Source organism: Macrosteles quadrilineatus, unplaced genomic scaffold, assembly GCF_028750875.1.
Source record: "Macrosteles quadrilineatus isolate MER2022 unplaced genomic scaffold, UCM_ALF_1.0 Scaffold_7__1_contigs__length_78375512, whole genome shotgun sequence".
NCBI lineage: Eukaryota > Metazoa > Arthropoda > Insecta > Hemiptera > Cicadellidae > Macrosteles > Macrosteles quadrilineatus.
Genome location: NW_026542600.1, coordinates 54,312,106 through 54,333,190, shown reverse-complemented (window position 1 = coordinate 54,333,190; position 21,085 = coordinate 54,312,106). Strand labels below are relative to the sequence as shown.

The following is a 21,085-nucleotide window of genomic DNA, read 5'->3' as shown; positions in this document are numbered from 1 at the left end:
CAGTGACTTTTTATGTTTTACGTGTTGTATTATGTGTGTGTCCGTTATCAGCAGAAGGATTTTAAGGGGCCGCCCTACCTGTCCGCCGCGTCACTGTCGGCTTAGTTCTTAACCGATTGAAAATATATTTATGTTACTTTATTCATTTCATATTTTTGTAGCCTTGTACGGTTGTAATTTTGTGCTAATAGTAGAAATTTAGGTGCGAAGTAACTGGTTTATACCTCAAAATAAGCTTTTTTAAAGCATTTTACTCATGAGATTTAATTTGATGGAATTTAAAACTAGAGTCATAAATTTGAATGTAAGGAGTAAGAAACCTTCTTCAGGTGAAACTGTTTTAAAAATTAACTGAGTAACTCGTGAGGACTTAGGTCTGCAAGCGCCTCTCGCGATGCTGTTCAATGGCGCAACTTAACTACTCAGGCCCGACCTGAGATTTCAAGCTGAGGTAGAGCCTTAATAGACCAATACAAGGACAACCTCAATATGGCTTGGATTCGGCAACGAAACTAGTTGTTAAGTGCTACCACAGACTATATACCCTAATTGGTTCTATAGTCTGTGGTGCTATTTACAGGGATCAAAAACTGGTGTTTACACTCTTTTCAACATATACAGTCCGTAGGCCATAATGCCACCACTAATAGGGTAGTTGGGTATACCCAACTGAAATCGTAGTTTAACTGGTGTTGTATGTGTAATAATCATTAACTAATTTGGAAACTTAGCAACACAACAAATGTTATTTTCATAAAGGATTGCAAAGACACTCCAAAGTTTGACACAGCATAAATAATTATTATCTGATAGATCCAAGAATACTGGTTTTGCTATAATAATTCCAAATTTAGACTATGTTTGCTTGGGAAATTACCAGATATTTATAAAGGTTTGATTGCCTCTTTTGGTATATATTTCACTAAATATACTGTTAGGAACAATTACCCTTCGTTATTCGCTATCCTAGTCAAGGGGGGTATTTATTTTGTTACTACTTAAAGAAAGAAACTGAATAATAGATCGTCTTGCCGTAGCTATTTAAAGTTTAGTGGCAGGCACACTAAATCGACAAAACTATCGGCTTATCAAACAAAACTGACAAAACATGTTTATCAATGGAGATGCCAAACTATGGAGAAAAAAATTAATAAAATGATATAAACAAACTACAAAATCACTTACTTTACAATATCTCAAATCCATCAAGAATAATTAAGTCCATGCATATCAACAGAAATATGTTTTGTATACTTGATTCACTGGTTACATTGTGTACTTAATAAAATCACGATATTGGGGGTTCAAAGAAAAGGTTTGTAAAAGGGCTCGGTCCTGTGTGAGAGGGGTAAAATCTCCCTTAAAACTAATAACTATTTTTGACTACTTAACACTAACAAGTCTGATGGTTTAAACACATTTACGGAACGACTATGTATAAATAAAGGTCTTTTAAGAAAACTACCTCCATAAAACCTTCCTTTATCCAAAAGCGTACAGCGATGGCAGCCAAATTATAAATATATTACCTCAAACTTAAAACTAAAACAATTTTACCAGTCAAATGATCAAAGAAGAGTGGAGCTTAATGAAGGTGTTCTTCAAAACACAATGCAGAGGTTCAACCTAAGTGAAGCTAGACATGTTAAGCATACTTGTGACTCGTTGTAACATGTTCTAAGCGAAGTTTTGCCACCTCTAACCTAAGTGTTGCAGTTATTATTATAATAGCTTAAGGCTCGCGTTGATGACTTCATACAGAGATTTCCACTTCAATACCACTTTTAGCAATCATGTGTAGATGAATATTGTTTAATAGATTCAATTTTGTATATTCAAAGTTACCAAAATGTATACAATAGTGGAAATTGTGAAAATTTAATGCAAAATCACGTAAAAATATGGGAAACGTTCTAACAATTTAAAATTTAAACTAGTTTCAAAGAATAATAACTCCATAATATCGACTATAATTATTGGATATAAAAATGTGCCATTGCCACAAGTTTTAAGTTATAGTAATCAGGATGTAGATTATAAAATGTTCATTTCTATGGAATTGAACTTGACAAAAAACTATTATCGATTCTTATCACAGTTGAACCATATTAGTTCACCTATCTTCACCTATGGTGTATACTAAAACTTTCAATGGACTTTTCAACAAAGAATAGCTGAATAAAAAATATACACGCAAATGAAAATGTGATTTTAAAATATAGTGATAAATATATACAACATATTTCATAGAATAGGAAATTAAAACTAGTTTCAATGCTGTAATATTTCAATGGTGACAAAAACACATCGCTGTGTTAACTTCTTCAATTTGAAAATTTCAGTTATAGTTCTGTTAATAAAACAACAAATTTCTGTACAATTTCATTTCGTTCATACTATGTTTTAAGATGATTTTCCTAGATTTATTTTCGTATCAGTTTAGTTGACACAGTAAACTTAGAATAGAACTGAGTGCAATGAAAACTTCCTTTACATAAAACTGTGTTTAGCCAATAAATCTTCACGCCAATGTTCAAGCCTTATTACTGTTTATACTTACATCGGGCCTTTATTTAGAGAATGTATCCAGCCATAATATGCAGCCAATTTCCTGTCGCAAATTGCCCATTAAAAACTAAATCAAGCATGTCACAACGAGTATTACGGCTTTATGTTCAAGCAGCACAAATAGAAATTATACATTAGTGCAGCTGTGAGCTATAAAAGTGACCTATTTAGAAGCAAACATAAATAGCTTACCTGGTTCATATTTGAAACTAATTTAGTTTTAATTTCTCCCCTATACAGAGTGTTCAAAAAAGGTGGGGACATATTTTACATAGTGATTCCTTGGGTCAAAATAAAGAGAATAATCAAGAATATCAAGAGAATAATATACAAATTGAAATCGCATTTATTTCCGTTTGCCGAGCCCCAATAACTAATTCTGATCAATATAGATTGCTTCGACCCACATTTTAGTTGCTATCTTAACTTATCCTGAGAAATATATGAGATTTGAAATGCACTTAGGCTACACGAAATAAAACTAAAACTACATAATTCTCTCTGCAGACAGTTTTAACTTTGAGATAGCCTTGATTTAGTTATTTTTTTAAGTATGACTGGTTAGAGAAAATAGTAAATTCAGTAATAATTACTTTCCAAGATCTGTATGAATTTAGGAAATACAGTACCGATGTACGGTTATTACAAAATACTTGTGCCCAACCTATTCGATATATATTTACATTTGTGCTTAGAAGTTCTACAAGCCAATAAATATAAATGGCCTGAAGACAACCGGTATTTCGAAATCGTTCACCATTTCAACAGTTTTTTATATTGTGTAAGTATTTTAAAAGTTCACAGTTAGAGTGTAAACATATCAAATAATGTTGGAAGACAAATGTGATTATAGACATATTAGGCCTATATCACCAACGCGTTAGCTGAACAAAAATATTAAGTCTGCTATAAAATGTTTTATACTTCCGTATTAACCCGTAAGTAAACCGCCGAACTCTGGGAAATGGGTTAATGGGTCAAAAATCGCTTCGTTAACCTGATATCCGCCATTTTGTATATTTTACATAAAATTTTGTTATTGTTCAATCAACATTTATGAAACCTTGAAATCTAGTGTGTAAGGACATAAGTTAGAAACAACATTAACATGAACTATTTCTAATTTCCAAAATGGCGGCCTTTAATTTTAATAATTTGGATTAGGCATACCAAAAATTCTGATTTTATAAAAAAAAATTGTTAAGACAACTTTGATTTAGCATTAATAATTTCCTATCAAACTACACCAAGTTCAAAAAGATCGAATAAAAAATTTCTAAAATTTGACGAATTGTAGATGTTGAATGATAATTGCTAAGCTAGTCAAGGTGCACCTCATTTTGAAATAGGTCTCTTCTACAGATAAGTAGATCGACTCTTTTAATCTATACCTTAACACACACGCCAGTTCCATAAAGGTCCATTAGGTCAATTAAAAGATAAAACTGTTCATGTAAACTATACAAAATGGGGGGGGGGGGTAAACGAAGCTATTTTGAACAAATCCATCCAAGATGTTCTCTTTATTTTAATCCATTCACCTGAATCTGGCAGTTCACCTATGGGACACCCTGAATAACCAATTCATTTAAGAGACAGGATGGAATTAGAATTTCTTCGACGCTGAGACAACACAAAACGGAACAGTGCGCTATATTTAGATCCATTAAATACATTAGATTTTACTTTGGGCGTTGTTCTACACGCTTTAGACTGCATATTCGATCGCTTTTGATTTTAAAGCTACGTTGCCGATTACAGTGTATACTGTTCTATGCAATTCATTCTCATTTGGTCAAGCTATAAGCAGACTTGGAAGCTAAGTTCATCAAGCCAATTTCAGTTTCACCGAAATCTTAGGAAATCTCTGACTGTTCACAGGTCGATATGACCGTTTAAACTTTAAGAAGTGCATCATCCTTTAAAGGGCAAATAAGGACCACTTATCTCAGCCGGTTTCTCAACTGACTACTCCAGCCATTTCACACTGGATGGACAAGTTCGGATTACCGGATGGCACTCGTATCTATTACTAGGTCGTCCCAAATATCACAGAATAAGTAATTTAATGTGTGTTACAACGTAAAACATTGTATGCACTTTTCATTATCAAAGTCGGAAATAGATTATTTACCGACCATTTATTATAGACACTAGTCCGTCAAATCGACTGGAAATGAAATCAAACGTCGAAAAGACCCTAAAATATTAAGATGGTGGTTCAACTTCTCGGGTTAGAGTATAAACAATACTTATTTTTAAATTAGCCCTATGAAGTATGCTATTAAAGGAATGCTTTTTATAGTAAAGTCAAATGTGCCAAATGTTTCCCGTCTTGCTAAGCTTGGGAAATAATTTTCTCATTCCAAAACTATTATTTAATTTGAAATTATTTACAAAACGGCAGCTAAATATTTAACAAGTCTAGAGCGCTTTTAGCCCACCCCTTGAGTTCTAAGCATATAAATCTTCGTATTTTCGTGTATCAAGGTTTTAATACATAATATGTTTTCTCTTCTTCAACAACACGTCAAGAAGTACATAGCAGATTAGTGACACTTCATCTTTCAAATGTATGGCCACCAAAGGAGATAAAATTTAAACATGGAGTGAACAATGCGCTCATAAAAAGTAGACAACTGTTCCTAATCATCATTTAAATCACCATTTCGTTGATCCCTGCTTTACAAGTTTCGACCGTCCGGCTTCTTTTGATTAAGATGTTTCACTCATCCCAGCAGTGATTTAGTCTTCAGGACTTTTCAATCCTGTAAAGTAAGAATATGAGTAAGAAGGTAGCAATTCATTAGAAATGGAACTCGGCAAGACTATGGTTAACCAAGCAGAATCCAAGGTTTAATTAAGTCGGTCTTACAAAATTTCCCAATGACTTTTTAGTGTTTGCATTATTTTTCGTTGACAAGAAGAAACTGGAATTATCTTCGATAATTTGTTTCTCTCAGGAGAATTGCGTGTCCAACCAAACTTGAAACAAATATTGTCAATATAATATAATAATCAATATAATATTGTCGATAAAAGTTATAAAATGTGATAAATTGCCGATCAACGTGTTGCTTCGAAGTCATTGTTTTGTTCTAGATCCAATTAAAAACCTTGCACACTAACTGCGCGGTTTGATAACACTACTCAGATAGGAAGTGCTTTGATAATAGTTCACTAGTCAGGAAGGAAACAGGATGTCTTGTATCTTTATCACTGCAGAATGCAGAATCATGACATAAAAGAGGTACTGACGTGGAAAAAGATCAGGTTGTATTACCGAATGTATCAAACAAATAGGTATCAGGCGACTTTGATGAAATTTGTATATGAATGGTTGAATACGAGTTTAACTGACGGTTGGTGGACAAGAGGTTGGTGGCCTGTTTAATGTGGGCATTAATTGCGCCAACTGACCTGAGTTAGGTAGTCGGGTATTCTTGAATTGCGCCAACTATTCCAGGGAGCCACCCAATACGTTCCTTAACAAAGCCCAATGCCCTCTTTGATTGTATAATTGAGTAGGTTAGGATAGGTTAGGTTAGTTACGTTAGGTTAGAATAGGTTAGGTTAGGTTAGGTTAGGATGTAACGTACAAGGACATTACTTCTGCCGGCAACTCGCCCCTATCTGGCTTGGGCTTGGCACAACCAAGGAACATTTTTTGGGACCCTTTTAGCACAATTAAGGAACTCTTTGGCGCAATTAATGCTCTACCGTTTAAGCCTTGACTAGGCCTCGGGCTTGTGCGTGGAACTATACGGCAAAGCATGGGGTGATACGATACAGTAGAATGGATTTTGCTGATACAGTTTTTGACAGCAATGCATTTATTTCATTGCACTATTGACTAACCAACAAAATTTGCAGTTCCAACCTAAACATTTGGAGTGTGCCCATAAAATGACAGTTTCGACAAACGAATATGTGAACACTTACTGCATATCTAAAGATTAAATAAATCGTACAAGTGTAAGCAAACAGGTTGAGTGGTTGATTTCAATTAAAACAAATAGAAGCTCCGACGAAGGTATATCGCACGTATTCCGCAGAGAGATTAGACGTAAGTAACATTAATAAAGGCCGCCTGACAGCGTCGCAGGTCCCAAGGGTAGGGGTGGATATCTCACATTATTGTGCGATCTTTACAAGTGTTGTCTGAATCAGTAATTGAACTTTTCAAACTTTCATTGGCCAAATCATACTTCTACACACTAATAACTGCAACACTGTGGTCAATGTTATGTCATAATTACAATGTGTACTTAATTATTGTATTCGATTTTTGTTCAATATTAGAGAATTGTGAAACTGTAGATAAAGCAAGAAATAAATTTATATCCAGTTATTCTTCGTCCAAACTAAGCTTAGTAAGATATGGTTGAAATCTTCATACAAATGTTAAATTTCATGTATCCTGCAATATTTTATAAAATTGTCGGTTTCCGTGGAATTGGGAAAATCTTTAAAACTGCCATCATTTTGAAACGGTTAACGTGTTTTATCCACATGTTGCACAAAGATAGTGGTAAATTAGGTAAACATTTTTGAATCTCAACGCTGTAGCTCAAACTGCTAGCAGTTGTGAATGTTTTTGTAAAAAACACATTCAGACAGACGCTAAGCAAAACGAGATAGGACATATTGTTTATATAGACTTTTTTATATCTTGATCCGATGAATTACTCCGAAATTTATATCCCCACCTTTTTTAACACACTATATGTCTTGAGATTCCTAATTACCTAAGAAATAGCTTTCAATATTTGCGTTTGGCCTATCGGGCGGATTCCTCATCACATAATAACGTTTCCGACCAACCGTTTGTCAATGCACTATGCTGCCTATGACAAACACGTTTTCTTATTTATTAAAACAAAACCACAGAATATCGATTCCGACTGACGATGACGCTGAAAGAATATTACCTTAACCGGATGGTCGTAGAGTGCCAATTGGAGTGAATTAAGTCTGGTCTCAGCATAGTGTTTGTTGGTGTAACTGAATGCCGGAGGAACAAAAAAATACTTAATTTTATTTTTAATTTGTTATTTTACAACGGTAAAATATTAATTGATTTTTTATTATAATATCACAGACTTGTAGATGGGAAAATTCCTTTTTATATCGTGTGGAATATCAGGATATAAATTATCGCATTTAAATGAAATATATTTGTTGATTGAGAAATTATCTTAACAAAGGGACCATCATGAAGCTAATATGTATTTAGAACTTCCATGAATGCCTATAAAATGCATTACGATCAACAATGAATCCAAGCTAAAATGTTGCCGATTAAATTTGATTTGTCTTGCCAATTTGTGGTTGGATATAACAACACTATTGACTTGTACATTACCTATTCATGGTGAGATGAACAAAAAATTGGTTATTACGGCAAATAATGGTATACAATCGTTTTCAATTGAATTAATTGGAATTGTTGATAGTGGTTAAGGTAAAAAATACATTTACAATACGTGTAGTTCTGTTAGAGATTATATTTTTCGTTAGACGACTGGTTTCGAATTTGGATACTTTAAAAGTCGAATACCAATTTGTTGTATCCTCTTCATCCCTAGGGTTGTAAACTGTGGTAATCTAACAAAAAATATTATCTCATTACAGTTTTATAGAATTTAAACCTGGTATTCGATTATCGTGATCCAGAGGCTAAATATGATTTTGAAATTACAAATAATTTTAACACAGCTCTTGAATTACCCCCACAACATTATTCAATGTGATTTTAGTAACATTTTACTGTATTTTCCAAATTGTACTTTATGTTAAATATCGAAGAACGGTTTACATCCATACTGTAATTTACTGAAAGAGTTGGAACGTATCCAAACCCGCATTAACTACAACAATAAATAACTGAGTTAGATTTGGGAAACACGCCAAATTCTTCATCCCCTTGCAGATCCGAGGGTAGCATGCTAATGATATCATCTTTCTCATTTTCTCTTCCAGATAACGGAGAACTAGGACGTTAATGAGCGAAACCACTCTTTACCCAACACTACACCTCGAGACACGGTTCTTTGTTGGATTGGTCTGGCAAACTTAAATTTCTGTCGTTTGTGTAGAAATTCTCGAGAGAAATTGCCATGAATTGAATTGCTGAGTGGTTAGTAGCTCAAAAGTCCTGATAAATTTGAAAATCTTTTCGACTGTTCGAAACTGGACCTTGGGTTTTAAATGAATAAACAGCTGTTAGACAGTGGCAAGATGATCTTGCGTAATTCCAAACCCATCTGTGTTCGTATGCAGCTTAAAATATGCACTTAGTGTGCGTTGTTGTCTTGAAGAATGTATTTATTTCTAAGACAGCCAATTTACAAACGGACAACTTAAATTAAAAGAGGGCAAGATTGTTTACACAAGAGTCTTAAAATATAAATATACATTGAAATGCGTTTGTTTTAACCCAAGCAAAATTACAAGTACAGAGACACTGTTTGAAGACAAAAGAAGGTGCTTGAAGCTGTCAGCCCTGATTCCTCTACTTCATTACAGATTTGCTGATACATTTCACAATTGTTATCTATAGAGTTTAGTTTTATTGGGATAACGCTTTTCTATTTTTTTTCTCTTGCTCAAATAACGAAGGCAATTGGGGATGGTACCTACATGTAGCCAATGAATAAAAACCTCACTCACAGGTTGCAGGCAGATCCCTTCACCTCCTTCGTAATTTGAACAAACTATAGTGTGGAAAGCCACACAAAACCTCCCAAGCAGAAGCAGTGTGGAGCATCCAAGGGGTAAACAAATCTTCCTTGAACTAGTAAAGCTCGAACTTTGATCAAAGCGAACGTTGAATTCGTTGGGTCTCCAATAAGATGCGAGAACCTATTTGTGCTTTGACTTATTTAGCAAGTCAAAGGAAATATTTATGCACCTTTGTAATTGAGTATCTTAGAAATTTCAGGCATTTAACGTTATTTTCCTAGTAACATTGTGAACTGTATTCCAGTTTGTTTATTTCAATATTTATTTAAACATGTTTATGAGAAAACATTTTACATGCCTCTGAAATATTATTATGGCTAGTTTTATTGTTTATCTTGTAAAACGAAAAAGTACAGTGTTCCTGGACCTAAGTCTTACCATGTATACTACAATGATAGCTACCCTCAATATATGAAAGCTTGCAAAATATAATTTTCTGACAAGTTTTATCCCTCTTGTCCGTAGGATTTTTTTAATTTTCTAACTAATTAAGAAAAATTACTTACAAATTGAATAGCATACAATGCTATTTATAGATATAGAATTTTACATCTGTCCACACTTATATTATTCGCAAAATGAACGCAGTCTAGGAAAGCAATTGAAGGCTGGTTCTAAAGCAGACATGTTTCCGAAACATCGATCAATGTGCAGAAAAAGAAAAGTTAATTAGTTTTTAACTCAATTACAAACAGGCATAAAATCCGCTTCAACTTAATTCTCAGCGTTCTGTTCGAGTCAATTTGAGAAACCCTTTCCACAGAACAGTGTATAATTCACATTATGGAAAAACTTGAATTTTGAATAATGTTCTACGATTTTATTATCCTAAGTTACTACGTTTAATCGTACGAACACGTTGATATGTTTTTAGTTCTTTCTAAAAATGCTTAAACCCATAGGGAACAGAAATAATATATATTCTGTTCTCTCTGCTTAAATCCTCGACCTAGTTTTCGTCTAAGCTATGTTCTAATCCTAATGATAAAAGAAAAAAATTTTAAATCCGTTACGACCTAATCATGAAGTCACACAAAATAATTCTTTATTATCCTTTATTGTTCGTATTGTTTTGTTGTTATATTGTGTATTGTTTTTCATTGTTGTCAATAGCAGTATTTTAATTTTTTAAATGTCAATGTTAATGAATTTGGCCAAATTCTAAATTTTTAGTAACGGGTCGAATAATTTGCCAAGTATGTATGAACTTCAGAGAGGTGAACTAAAGGAAACACTTTGCCAAGTCCACAATCGCTAGAAGGGTGGGTACAGAGGCCTTTGACTTGGTGCGAAGGGACTAGTTCGATTTCCGGATCGCCCACTACTTTGAGGGATCTAAACGTTTGCGTCAAAGGAATCGCTTCGTCTCAGAATGAAACAGCTGATGTTTACATTTTTTTATTACGTTACATTAACTTAATTTATTTGACTCTATTTTCCTCCCAGATTTCAAATCAAAGTTTTATCCTCTTCAAATAAAATTATTAACGAATCAAAGTCCGTACAACCACTTTTATTTTGTTGTAGAGTTTTATTTACAAAGTTGTGATTCATGGACCTAAAAATCAAATCAATACAACCATAGACGAAGTTCATCTATGATACAGCTAAAATCATAGGTAAAATTGTTAAAAGATAAAGTATATGATTATTAGTTGTCATATACTATTATTTGTCTGGAATGCGCGTAGTCAGTTTTCACCTTCAATTAAATATGAAAGTTGATGGTTTCACCCCAAGCTAGATTAATTCTGGCCTTAAAAACCATTCTTTATCGGGGTATCCAACTAAAGTTCAATGAAACTATAACAAAACTAGGGTTTTGAACATTTTCCAAACAAAATACATAAAAAAGCCAATCAAAACATAAAATATACTCCTCGTAGTTCAGCAAAATATTCTTCATTTAGCCTGCAGAAGTATATTACTTAGATTTGTTTACAAAAATTCATCATTTAACAAATCTTCGGGTAAACATATCAGTTTATTTCACCAATGGGCTATATTTCAAATTAACGAAAGTGAATGCCAAAAATCGTAATTTCCAAATGTAGCCCTACAGCTTGTTTGATAACACTTCGCATAGATTAAACTTTACTTTGGAGATTGCACGAGCCCATTGTTCCAAAAGTAATGCTGTAGTTTATAATATACGTTTTGTATGTTAATAGCTACAAAACAATGTCCCGATTTAACGTGATTTCAAATTTCGTCTCGTGTATTGTACAACACTCGTTAAACTCCAACCTAACCTAACGTATTAAGTAAAAGGTAGTGCATTATTGCGCCAAGCCCTCTAAGGGTCCAAACAAATGTTCCTTAGCTACGCCAAGCCCAAGCCAGGTAGGGGTGAGTTGCCAGCAGAAGGAATAGCCTTGATTACGTGTCATCCTAACCTATCTTAACCTAACCTAACCTAACTTAACTTAACCTTACCAATTGTACAGTCAAAGAGGGCCGCCACTTAAGATCCCGTTAATGAACTTATCGGGTGGCTCTTTGGAGTAGTTGGCGCAATTCAGGAATACCCGACTACCAGACTCATGTCAGTTTGCACAATTAATGCACTCAAGTACAGCACTTCAAAAATAAACAGTACTTCTCAATTTTAGTGGCGGAACGCAAACCCACTATAGCTCGATTGGGACTCCGAGTGCCCAAACATAAATCTAACATATCTATCACAGTCCATCTGCCATCTTTTTATGTCTTCGTTAGAATACTCATAATTAAAATTCTGACCGGACGATCATTCCAAGAGTCTTATCAAGACGTCGATTACCCCCAAAAACGTTACTTCTTCTTCGTTATCGCTCGCAGCCGTAATGAGAATTGACTGCTTACACAACTGGGCACGCAAAAGTGTTGAAATGGCCAGTAAGATGGTGTAATCAAAAGTTTATCGCCAGAACGAATAACAAGTTCAAGGTTCGATGGGGTGGTTGAGCGGATTCTAGAGGCTGACTTCATTCAATAACTGGACTAGAAATGTCTATGCAAACATCATATGTGACCTTTGACTATGGAAGTAGACATTCCAATCCAAAGTTGAGGACAATTCGAATCAAAATGAAAAGTGGAATTGAGCCGTCGAAAGCGCTGCCAATCACTGATTTCTCTTGTGTACCCGAATTTTGAAAAAGACGAACTGAAATGTTAACCTAATGTAAACTGCGTCTATAGTATGTATGCTGGAACATGTCTCCTGACCTCCGTCTATCTGGAGGCTGCCAATTGTTTAAGGCCCGGCCCAATCTCAAGTAGAGAGTGACAGGGGAGACAGGTTCCATCTTAGAGACTATAATTAAAACTATCAGTACAACAGGGACTAAAAACTCGAATTTTCACTGTAGCTTAATCTGCGAGAGGCTAATCAAACAATTTCCTATTTGAATGTAATACTGACTACGGCTAGTTCATATTGATGGGATGAATTCCCTTGAGTCTCGTGGCCGCCTCGTGTGGCCGGGGCCTAAGGTATTACAACGAATACTAGCGTTTTTCACCACAATATGGCTACAATAGCCACTGATCCGGTTAATTATCACAAACACAGCAATTATCATAAACACAAAAATCGTCAACGCTGTATTCCTATACTATCAGCCATAAAACGGACTATCGTTTAGGGGGGGGGGGGTGTATACAATTATAACTACAGTATGTAGTTATGTTCATTGAATTCAGGAGTTTTCCTCCTAGAAACCAATTAAATCTGAGGCTTGAAATGTTGCTTAATCATCAAGTTTGGAGAGAAATACGAGTATAAAACTCGTGTTAATCATAATATCTAACCATTTGTTTATCGCAGTTGTCAATCGGCTCATGTCTTACAAAAATCATGTACAGTACTTTAAGTTTTCATAATAAATACAAACTGAAAACGCGCATGTAATTTTTAAATGTCCCTTAAATCGGTGAAATAGTAAGAGCAAACTAATTTAAACTAATCGCTTAAAGCTTGTGGTGGTAAAAGCTTAAGCAGAATTTTAGTCGAACTTTACCATTACGGAATAATTTATCAAATAATTGAAAAAGCGTCAAATTAAAACGATCCGTCAAAAGTGGTGACGCAAAATCCATACTTGCAAAGTTTATTATAAATAATTACAAATTATTATTGGTTACTAAAGGGTACCGGGATACAAAACTGTTTCCTTTTCCTCTTACATATACGTGTTACAGGTATTTAGGTTTAATGGTCAAATTGTAATAGGCCTAGTTTGGTTTAAGTTAAAATTAATTTGTATACAACATTTATATCGTGCCACAAGGACCTATTTTCATTCACAAGTTGATTTTTATTCATTTTCTTATTTCGGTTACAGTTCACCACAAAAAACGGAAATAGAATAATGCAGACTATTTGAAGCGGCACTTTCCAATTTGGCAGAATTCACGCACATTAGTGTATTTTGATAGTGGCTATGTATACAATCCATCTCAACGCATTACCCCTCTTCAATAGGTCACACAATTTATTGTTTATTGAAACCCACTAATAAGCGTAATATCAAATTCTGAAAATATTCTTTACAAACAATATTGCAACTAAATTATTGATAAACCTTCACAAATGCCCCGTTGTAGTTAAAGTCAACAGCAGACTGCAGAATTAATGGAGGTTAGTTCCAAAGTTCTAAGAAGTTGATTTGACTGAATGCCTGGTATTAACTATCTGTTATTTATTGCGATCTGGATCTTAGTTTTGAACCATTACATTAATAATGTAATTAATCCAGTAAGAATAAGAATAAATCAACTATGACAAATAGCCTATTACAATTTATATTCCACTTCTACATTTCAATTTCTGCTACAAATCTCAATTTCTACTAAGTTCTCCATCCCCCCTAAAATTTCAACTTCTTCTACGGCCTCCACTCCCCCTAAGATCTCAGTTTCTCCTGAGGTCTCCATTCCCCCTAAAATCTCAATTTATCTCATGGGCTCAATTTATTCTTAGGTATTTCTCCTTGTAGCGGTTATAATGAATGAATGATGGGGTATTTGTGGGAATATAGGGGATATTGGGGGTAATATGGTGATGATGGGTAATAACGAATGGGTTTGAGAGTTGCTATGTCTGACCCAAACTTAAGCGTGCTGAATCTGCTACCAATAATTATGCTAAAATGGAAGAGTTGCTGGGGACCAAAGGGACGGAGATCTTTTCCTGAATTTACGACCAGTGGCCGGGACCCCTACACTCCTTTTACCCAGACCAGAACGCTGCCTAGCCAGCTTTGGTTGCACTAAATGAACTAATTGCCTAAAAATATCCTTCCAAAAACTAGGCACTGAAAATGTTGAATTGGTTGCTAAAATGACTGAGTGATTGAACATTGGTTTGAGTTGAATTTTCTGCAATGACAATATCTAATAATTTTACTGGAAAACTAAAAGCCGCTATGCGTCTCAACCTAAAAGATCCTACGCCTACAGCTTTCCGATTATTGGAAAAAAGACATTTCATGTAAGCCTATAACTATTTTATACTTATTAATACGTTGGATATTTCGTAAAATGTCTTTTACACTATGAAACAATTTTAATCGATGGATAAATCGTACATTGAAATAATTTTCTTCATTGTTCAAATTGACAAAATAATACAAGAAACCACAATTTAGCAGATTTGTCTAAATATATTGTTGTAAATGGGGTATGTATATTATATAGTTAGGACGAATGAATATATCAGGTGTTTCAGTAAATCCTTCCTCCAATAATTTCAAGGTATGGCGAGTAAATATGAGTACTCGAATTGTTCATGAAAAGTTAATTAAGATTTCAAATATCAATCAACTTGTTGGAAGTTTCAATGTCATTTAAAACCCCACGAACCAAATAAATATAAACCGTCTTTTTACTCTAGAAGATGTTAAGTAAACCTTTGAAGAAGATTAGGTTCAAACACAATTAAATGACGTAATGGGATTTCTTAAGTGTTAACAAATTTCCCTGACCGTATGTCTCATTATAAGACCTAGGCCCGGGACCGATTTACTTTTTGACTTTGATGTCCCCAGACGCCAAAAACACCATCCGTTCAAAATGTTATAAATGTACATAACATACAGATTTCTATGTGTGTCCTTGAACGCTGTAACTTAAGTAATCTTTGTCCGATTTTTACGAAATTTGGTTTGAAGGTGTAAGGTGGGATAGACTTGAATGAGTTCGCGAACCAGCATGATCAGACCATGGAAATGGGGGTTTTACGGGGAGTTTTATGGGGTAAAACTTGGGTTTCCTAATTTTTGACCCTCAATACACACATTTCCCAATTTCTCACTACACCATTTTATAGAGCTTAAAAAGCTAATAATTTAGTATATCAAAATGTTTTTGTCCGCTTATTGGTTACATAGAAATTTTAAACAATTTAAATTTAAAATTCCCATTCTATTCTTATGGAGAGTATTGTAAAATTTTGTAGTTTGCTTGTTTATGGATATATTCAGATCAAACTTGTCAAATTTATTTTAAACTAAGCTATTAATATTTTACTAGAAACACTTTTGTCCTCCCTGTAGTAGCAAACCTAGGTACTTGTTAAACCTGCTGTTATTTTAATAGATTTAATTGAAAATCCTATCATGGAAATGGAAATTCGATTCGTCTGCAGATTTCTACGGCGGGGGTATTATTTTAGAAAAAAAACGCAAATGTTCGAAGGGAATGTAACAAATAACTTGCTACCAGTTTGCGCCCGAGCAGCCGAGCCATCGCCGTAAACAAGCTACATATTAACAGATTATGAGATAGTTTGGGACAGATACGATGGACCCAAGGTTATCTTTCTGGGCCATTAGACGCCCCAATGGCACTTTATCATATCGTCGTATTTCAAATCATCTCTGCGTCTACTCCTCCGTTCTCCCCATTAGTGTACAATTCAAACCCAAAATTCAACTTCAATCGTTTTTGGTTAGAAGTTACTTGTCTATGTAAAGATTGTCTCAACGAATTGGTTGATAAGATAGATTAAGTTTCACTCAGCAAACTTCAACTCTGACCTTCATTTTTCTATTTTCTCATTTTAAAGTTCATTATAAAAACGAGAAATGCTTGAAATTAATTTTGCTTGAACGTCATTCAAAGGTAAACTATTGTAAATTTTTTTAAACTTCAATTGACTTTGCGTCAACATTATCCCCAGATAAAAAAATTATAAGTTTCTTTAATTTTTAAACTTTTAATTCACTTTCATAATGTATTTTATGCAATAATGTAGGAATTAGATTACCGTATTTAATTTTCGGTTAACTACTTCAATTTATTTTCTTTTTGTTTTATTGTTTATTCATACATCATTATAATGTACTCGTATTCACCAAGGACAAAAACAGATGTCGTTGTTCAGTTATTTATATATTTTTATACTTCATATAAGATGTTTAAACAAATCTCTCTACATCGAATGCAGCGTGTTAAAGCCATTCTAGCTCTAATAGATGATGTTCCATGCGATTAATCAATGAGTGGGTATTTGATAAAATAGTTAGTAAAGAAGTATTAGTTAATAAACATAGAAACGAATATGACTAAAATACTAACAACCCGGTCGTTGGTTATGGTTAAATAAAAACGGTACAATCATTAGTCAGAGCTTGGGATACAAATTTCGACTGCACAAGAATTCATTCTTCAACTGACCTAGGGCACACCCCACGGGTGTGATATCGGGCGACGAGAAGCAAAACGTACAAATCGGGGTCGAGTCTCTTTCGGCCGAGTTTATTAGTGTAGTGTATGGTTGCGAATAAGACTAGTGAAACAAGGGAATTTCAAAATAAAACCCCGTCCGTGGACATAGCTCGTGCGTTGTCTCTAGTATTAAAACAAAAAATAAGGTTTGAAATAACCTCTTCTGTCCTCTAAGCTATGTAGTCACTGCGGATAAAATATCCATTTCAAACGAATTACAAATAACGTTTGAACTATCAATAGAATTATTTTTTGTATGTAAATCGTTTGATCTATCAAAGTATAGGCTACATGTTCTATCGGATACTGGTCGAAAATATAGTACATAAAACTATATAAAATCACGGGAAATACTTTTAAGTTGACATTTTTTTATTAACAAGAGCTATAATAAATTAAGTTAATAAATCAGTTGTATATTACATATTAAACGCAAAATGGTAAAAGGGAATTTTCCTTTTTGATAACATGATAGAGCTAACTTATGTTATAAAAAGGAAAATTCCACATTCGGGATTTTTGAACCAAGATTTTCATCCAAGTTTTATGAACAAAGTAATTTCGGCACGCTGTAATGAGTAAACCTGGGTAAACGTATATTGTTATGAAAGAGAGTGCTTGCCGATTTTATTTTACTTCTCATTAAGATGAAAGTAGGCATAAATAATAATTGTGTAAAGCATAATCATGTTCACTGTTCAGTAATATTATTGGCTATTTAATCCCTGTAGTAAATAAAATGTATTACTTTATTCTGCATCACTTAATGAAATTACGTCGATTATTGTAAATATACATCAAATAAACGTAATTTCCCGATATTGGGAAATTTTTTTTATCGATTGCACATACAAAAATAATCTTACGGCGAATTCGAAAAACACCAAATTATTACGATCAATGCAAACTGTTATTTTTACTCAATGTTTGTGTTAAGATGTTGTTTGCTAGAAACCTATTTGCTAAGGTAAAATTTTCCAAGTGAAAACTATTAGGTTTGGAATTATAAAAAAATAAACACGATCATATATTTTGTCGTCCCAATCCACGAATGTATCCAGATCTAGTGAAGGGTATTAAAGTTGTATTTAGTTCAAGGATTTTAAAACCACTTTAAAAGCCATTTAGTGTTCACCAAAGTTACTTGATACAGTTTTAAAATAAAGAAATGAATGGAGATGACGTTCCCTTTATTGTTGTACGATATCTACCATTCATTTATAAGGAATATTTAAGATGTATCGGTAAACAAGAAATTGAAAAGCGAAGTTTGTTATACGAGTTCTTTGATTTGCATACACGTTGGATTTTAGGCCTTGAGGCTATGTATTCTGTAGGTTATGACACCTGTTGTGATTACATCATCTTAAGATCGTTTCTCAGTCACAGAAAGCATAAACATGATCTCACACTCACAACGTTACATTCACACACATCGAACTATTAACTCTAAACAATTGACGACAACAACAACAAAAATCAATCACTATTATTCTAAAATTATGACCTGTCATTTTAATAGTTAGTTTTCTACGATGAAAATACATAGACAAATTTAACTAAATGAAATTGCCCACGAATACGAATTTTGTAGGTATTTTGTAGGTAGGTGGTAATGTTAAAATTAGTTTGATAATTATTTTTTTAATGTTTTTTCACTCAGTGATGTTGAGATTAATTTAATTTAGCGTGCTACTTGTTAGCGTAATTTTCACGTGTATTCTAATTGATTCTTGAACAACAGAATTGCAAAATACAGAGTGAAAACTCTGGGTAATTAAGACATACAGGCGACTGACACTTTACAATCTATATTCGATCAACGAGAGCTAAATTTACCGTAGACCCAAATATCAACGAAAGTGAGAGTGCGTGAACGCGGAAGCAGACTTACTATCAACTACTGTACAACCTACGGACTTACGTTCCCAGCATTTCCTTCAGGATGTACTTGTCTTCCACGGAGGGTGTCTTGTCTTCTTTCCCTTCCTTCCTCGACTTTTTCGCAGAGTCCTTTTTTCCACCGAACAAAGGCATTTTCACTGAGACTATAACACATTCACTCACGGATAACCTCACTAGACACTTTTCTCACAGACGGAAAGTTCTAGAGTCCAGTAGTTGCCGGGGCGACTGTCCGTGGGTCTATTGCTTCGGCACGGACGAGGTCACTGAGAATGTGTCAGTCATTGTACGGACGTCTACAATCGCTCGCGGACTGTCGGTTTCAGACTGACTGACGGTGTTACTGAACGCCGTGAACGCTGTGGCTGTGTACGTCGACCGTGGGTCGAAATGCGCGGAAGAGTTGCGCGCCGGTCCTGCCCCGCCTTCGCTGACGTCAATAATATCGCTGCTGCCACAACTGCACACTGCCACACTGCCACAGCTCAACACTGCCACTGCCACAGTGCCGCAGTCCCGCGACACGCGTCCTTGTCGGCCCACTTTCACACCTTGTCGCAGACCCTAGCTATGTGTCACTGAAGCGCTATAATGCTATAAACGCATTGTGGCAGAGACACATACTGTACATCATTCCAGTGAGTTATTACCCAACACCGTGCTGTTTTGGAACGATAATTCAAGTTACTCGGCGTGAATTTTACGTTTACTGGAAAATACGAGTATTTTCGAAGTTCGGAGTGGTAATAGTAAACGAGTGCCTTTTAGGGGTTTCTGAAACCTCCAAGTGGTAAATTTATCGACGAAAAGTCTTCAGTGATTTTCGGTCACACTCGCACTATAAACCAGAATGAACCAGAAACCGGTCATATCCTTACTGCACATGATCAACTTCTTAGAACAGATAAAATTGGCAATCAATTATTTTATTAGTCCTTCTTAGTTTGGGGATTTTTGATGATTTCACTGTATTGTCATAGCTCATTGAGTCCATTAAATTGGGGAAAAACTTACATATTTGAAAATATTACAAACGCCTGAAGTGTCTCCCAATTTTCGAGGAAATGGGTGTGAAAAAACATTAGTGTCACCACAAAAGGTACCTATGTACTATTTTTCAATAAATATGTTTTTGTTTTATGAATCCAACAAAATGCAGCGGAGCTGTAAATTATTTCGAAACACAATGCACTCTAAAAAATTCTCAATTTTCAACAAACTCTTTCTTCTAAATTTAAAATCATGGAAAATGTTTGAACACCTGTTCAATGTATTAAAGGCATGCCGGAAGCGCATATTGAGACGCAGTCGGAGCAGCGCAGCGTAGTGCAGCGCAGGGCAGTGTTTTGTAAACCATGTGTTTGCTAGGACACGCGCATATTATGGCGCAGCGCAGTGCAGGGCAGTGCAGTCCCGCACGTGGACTGCGCGCACTTGTGGTCGAGTCACAAGTGTCTGTGCCGCATTGCTCACCTGCGCCGGGTTGACTAGTGTTTTGTGACGGATCTAGAGGATAATTAATAGAAATTGTGCGTTTTATCCAGTTTTTACGTTACCAGTCATAGTAAGTATATAAAGTGTAATTACAAGAATGAAATCTGGGGTAAATACGAAAATCACTTAACTTTGTAAATTTTTCCGCCCTTTCTTTCTTGTTCTCTGGTGAAGAAGTAACAATAAATCTAGATCAGCACCTGAATCTGAATCAGAACTCAAATCCTAATATTTAACAACATGTTCATACAAGAAACTTTATCACTCCTATACGAGAACTGTACGACACTGCTTCCCAATATGCGATGTCAACTGTGCAACACAGGCTTTTTGCCCAACGCTGCCCTGTGCTGTGCTGCACTGCCCGGACCGTGCCGCACAGCTCATATGCGACTGGGCTGAACCTGGCCGGCACTCGGCCCTACACTCAACAGTGCCGGGGAGTCCGGGCCCCGGGGGCCTCCCCCGGGACATTTTGGAAGATTCTAATTTAAAAAAGTTGTTATCAAGCATTTAACGTGAATTTTGGGAGTAAAACACTCTTTCAAGTAACTTGATAGTAGTAGCCAAAGGTCACTCCTATCGCACCACCTGTCAGGGCAGGTGGGGTGAATTAATTGAGTTTAAAGCCCATCAGGCGGAAATGGCGTAATTATAGCGG

At 35.0% G+C, this 21,085-nt stretch overlaps 1 protein-coding gene across 5 annotated transcripts in view; it reads right to left on the bottom strand.

Moving 5' to 3' along the window:
* Positions 1–19,307, bottom strand: part of LOC128997779 (calcium/calmodulin-dependent protein kinase type 1-like) — a 148,807-nt gene extending 129,500 nt beyond the window's left edge. For 2 of the 5 annotated variants that reach the window (XR_008491142.1, XM_054423464.1), the window contains exon 1: positions 18,950–19,303. Coding sequence is in view for 4 of the 5 variants with exons in the window: in XM_054423464.1 (XP_054279439.1) it covers positions 18,950–19,062 (113 nt within the window). In the remaining variant the exon portion in view is untranslated. Of the gene's footprint in view, positions 1–18,949 lie in introns of all 5 variants that reach the window. The other 3 variants (XM_054423465.1, XM_054423467.1, XM_054423466.1) reach the window with 3 other exon arrangements.
* Positions 19,308–21,085: the final 1,778 nt, after the last annotated feature.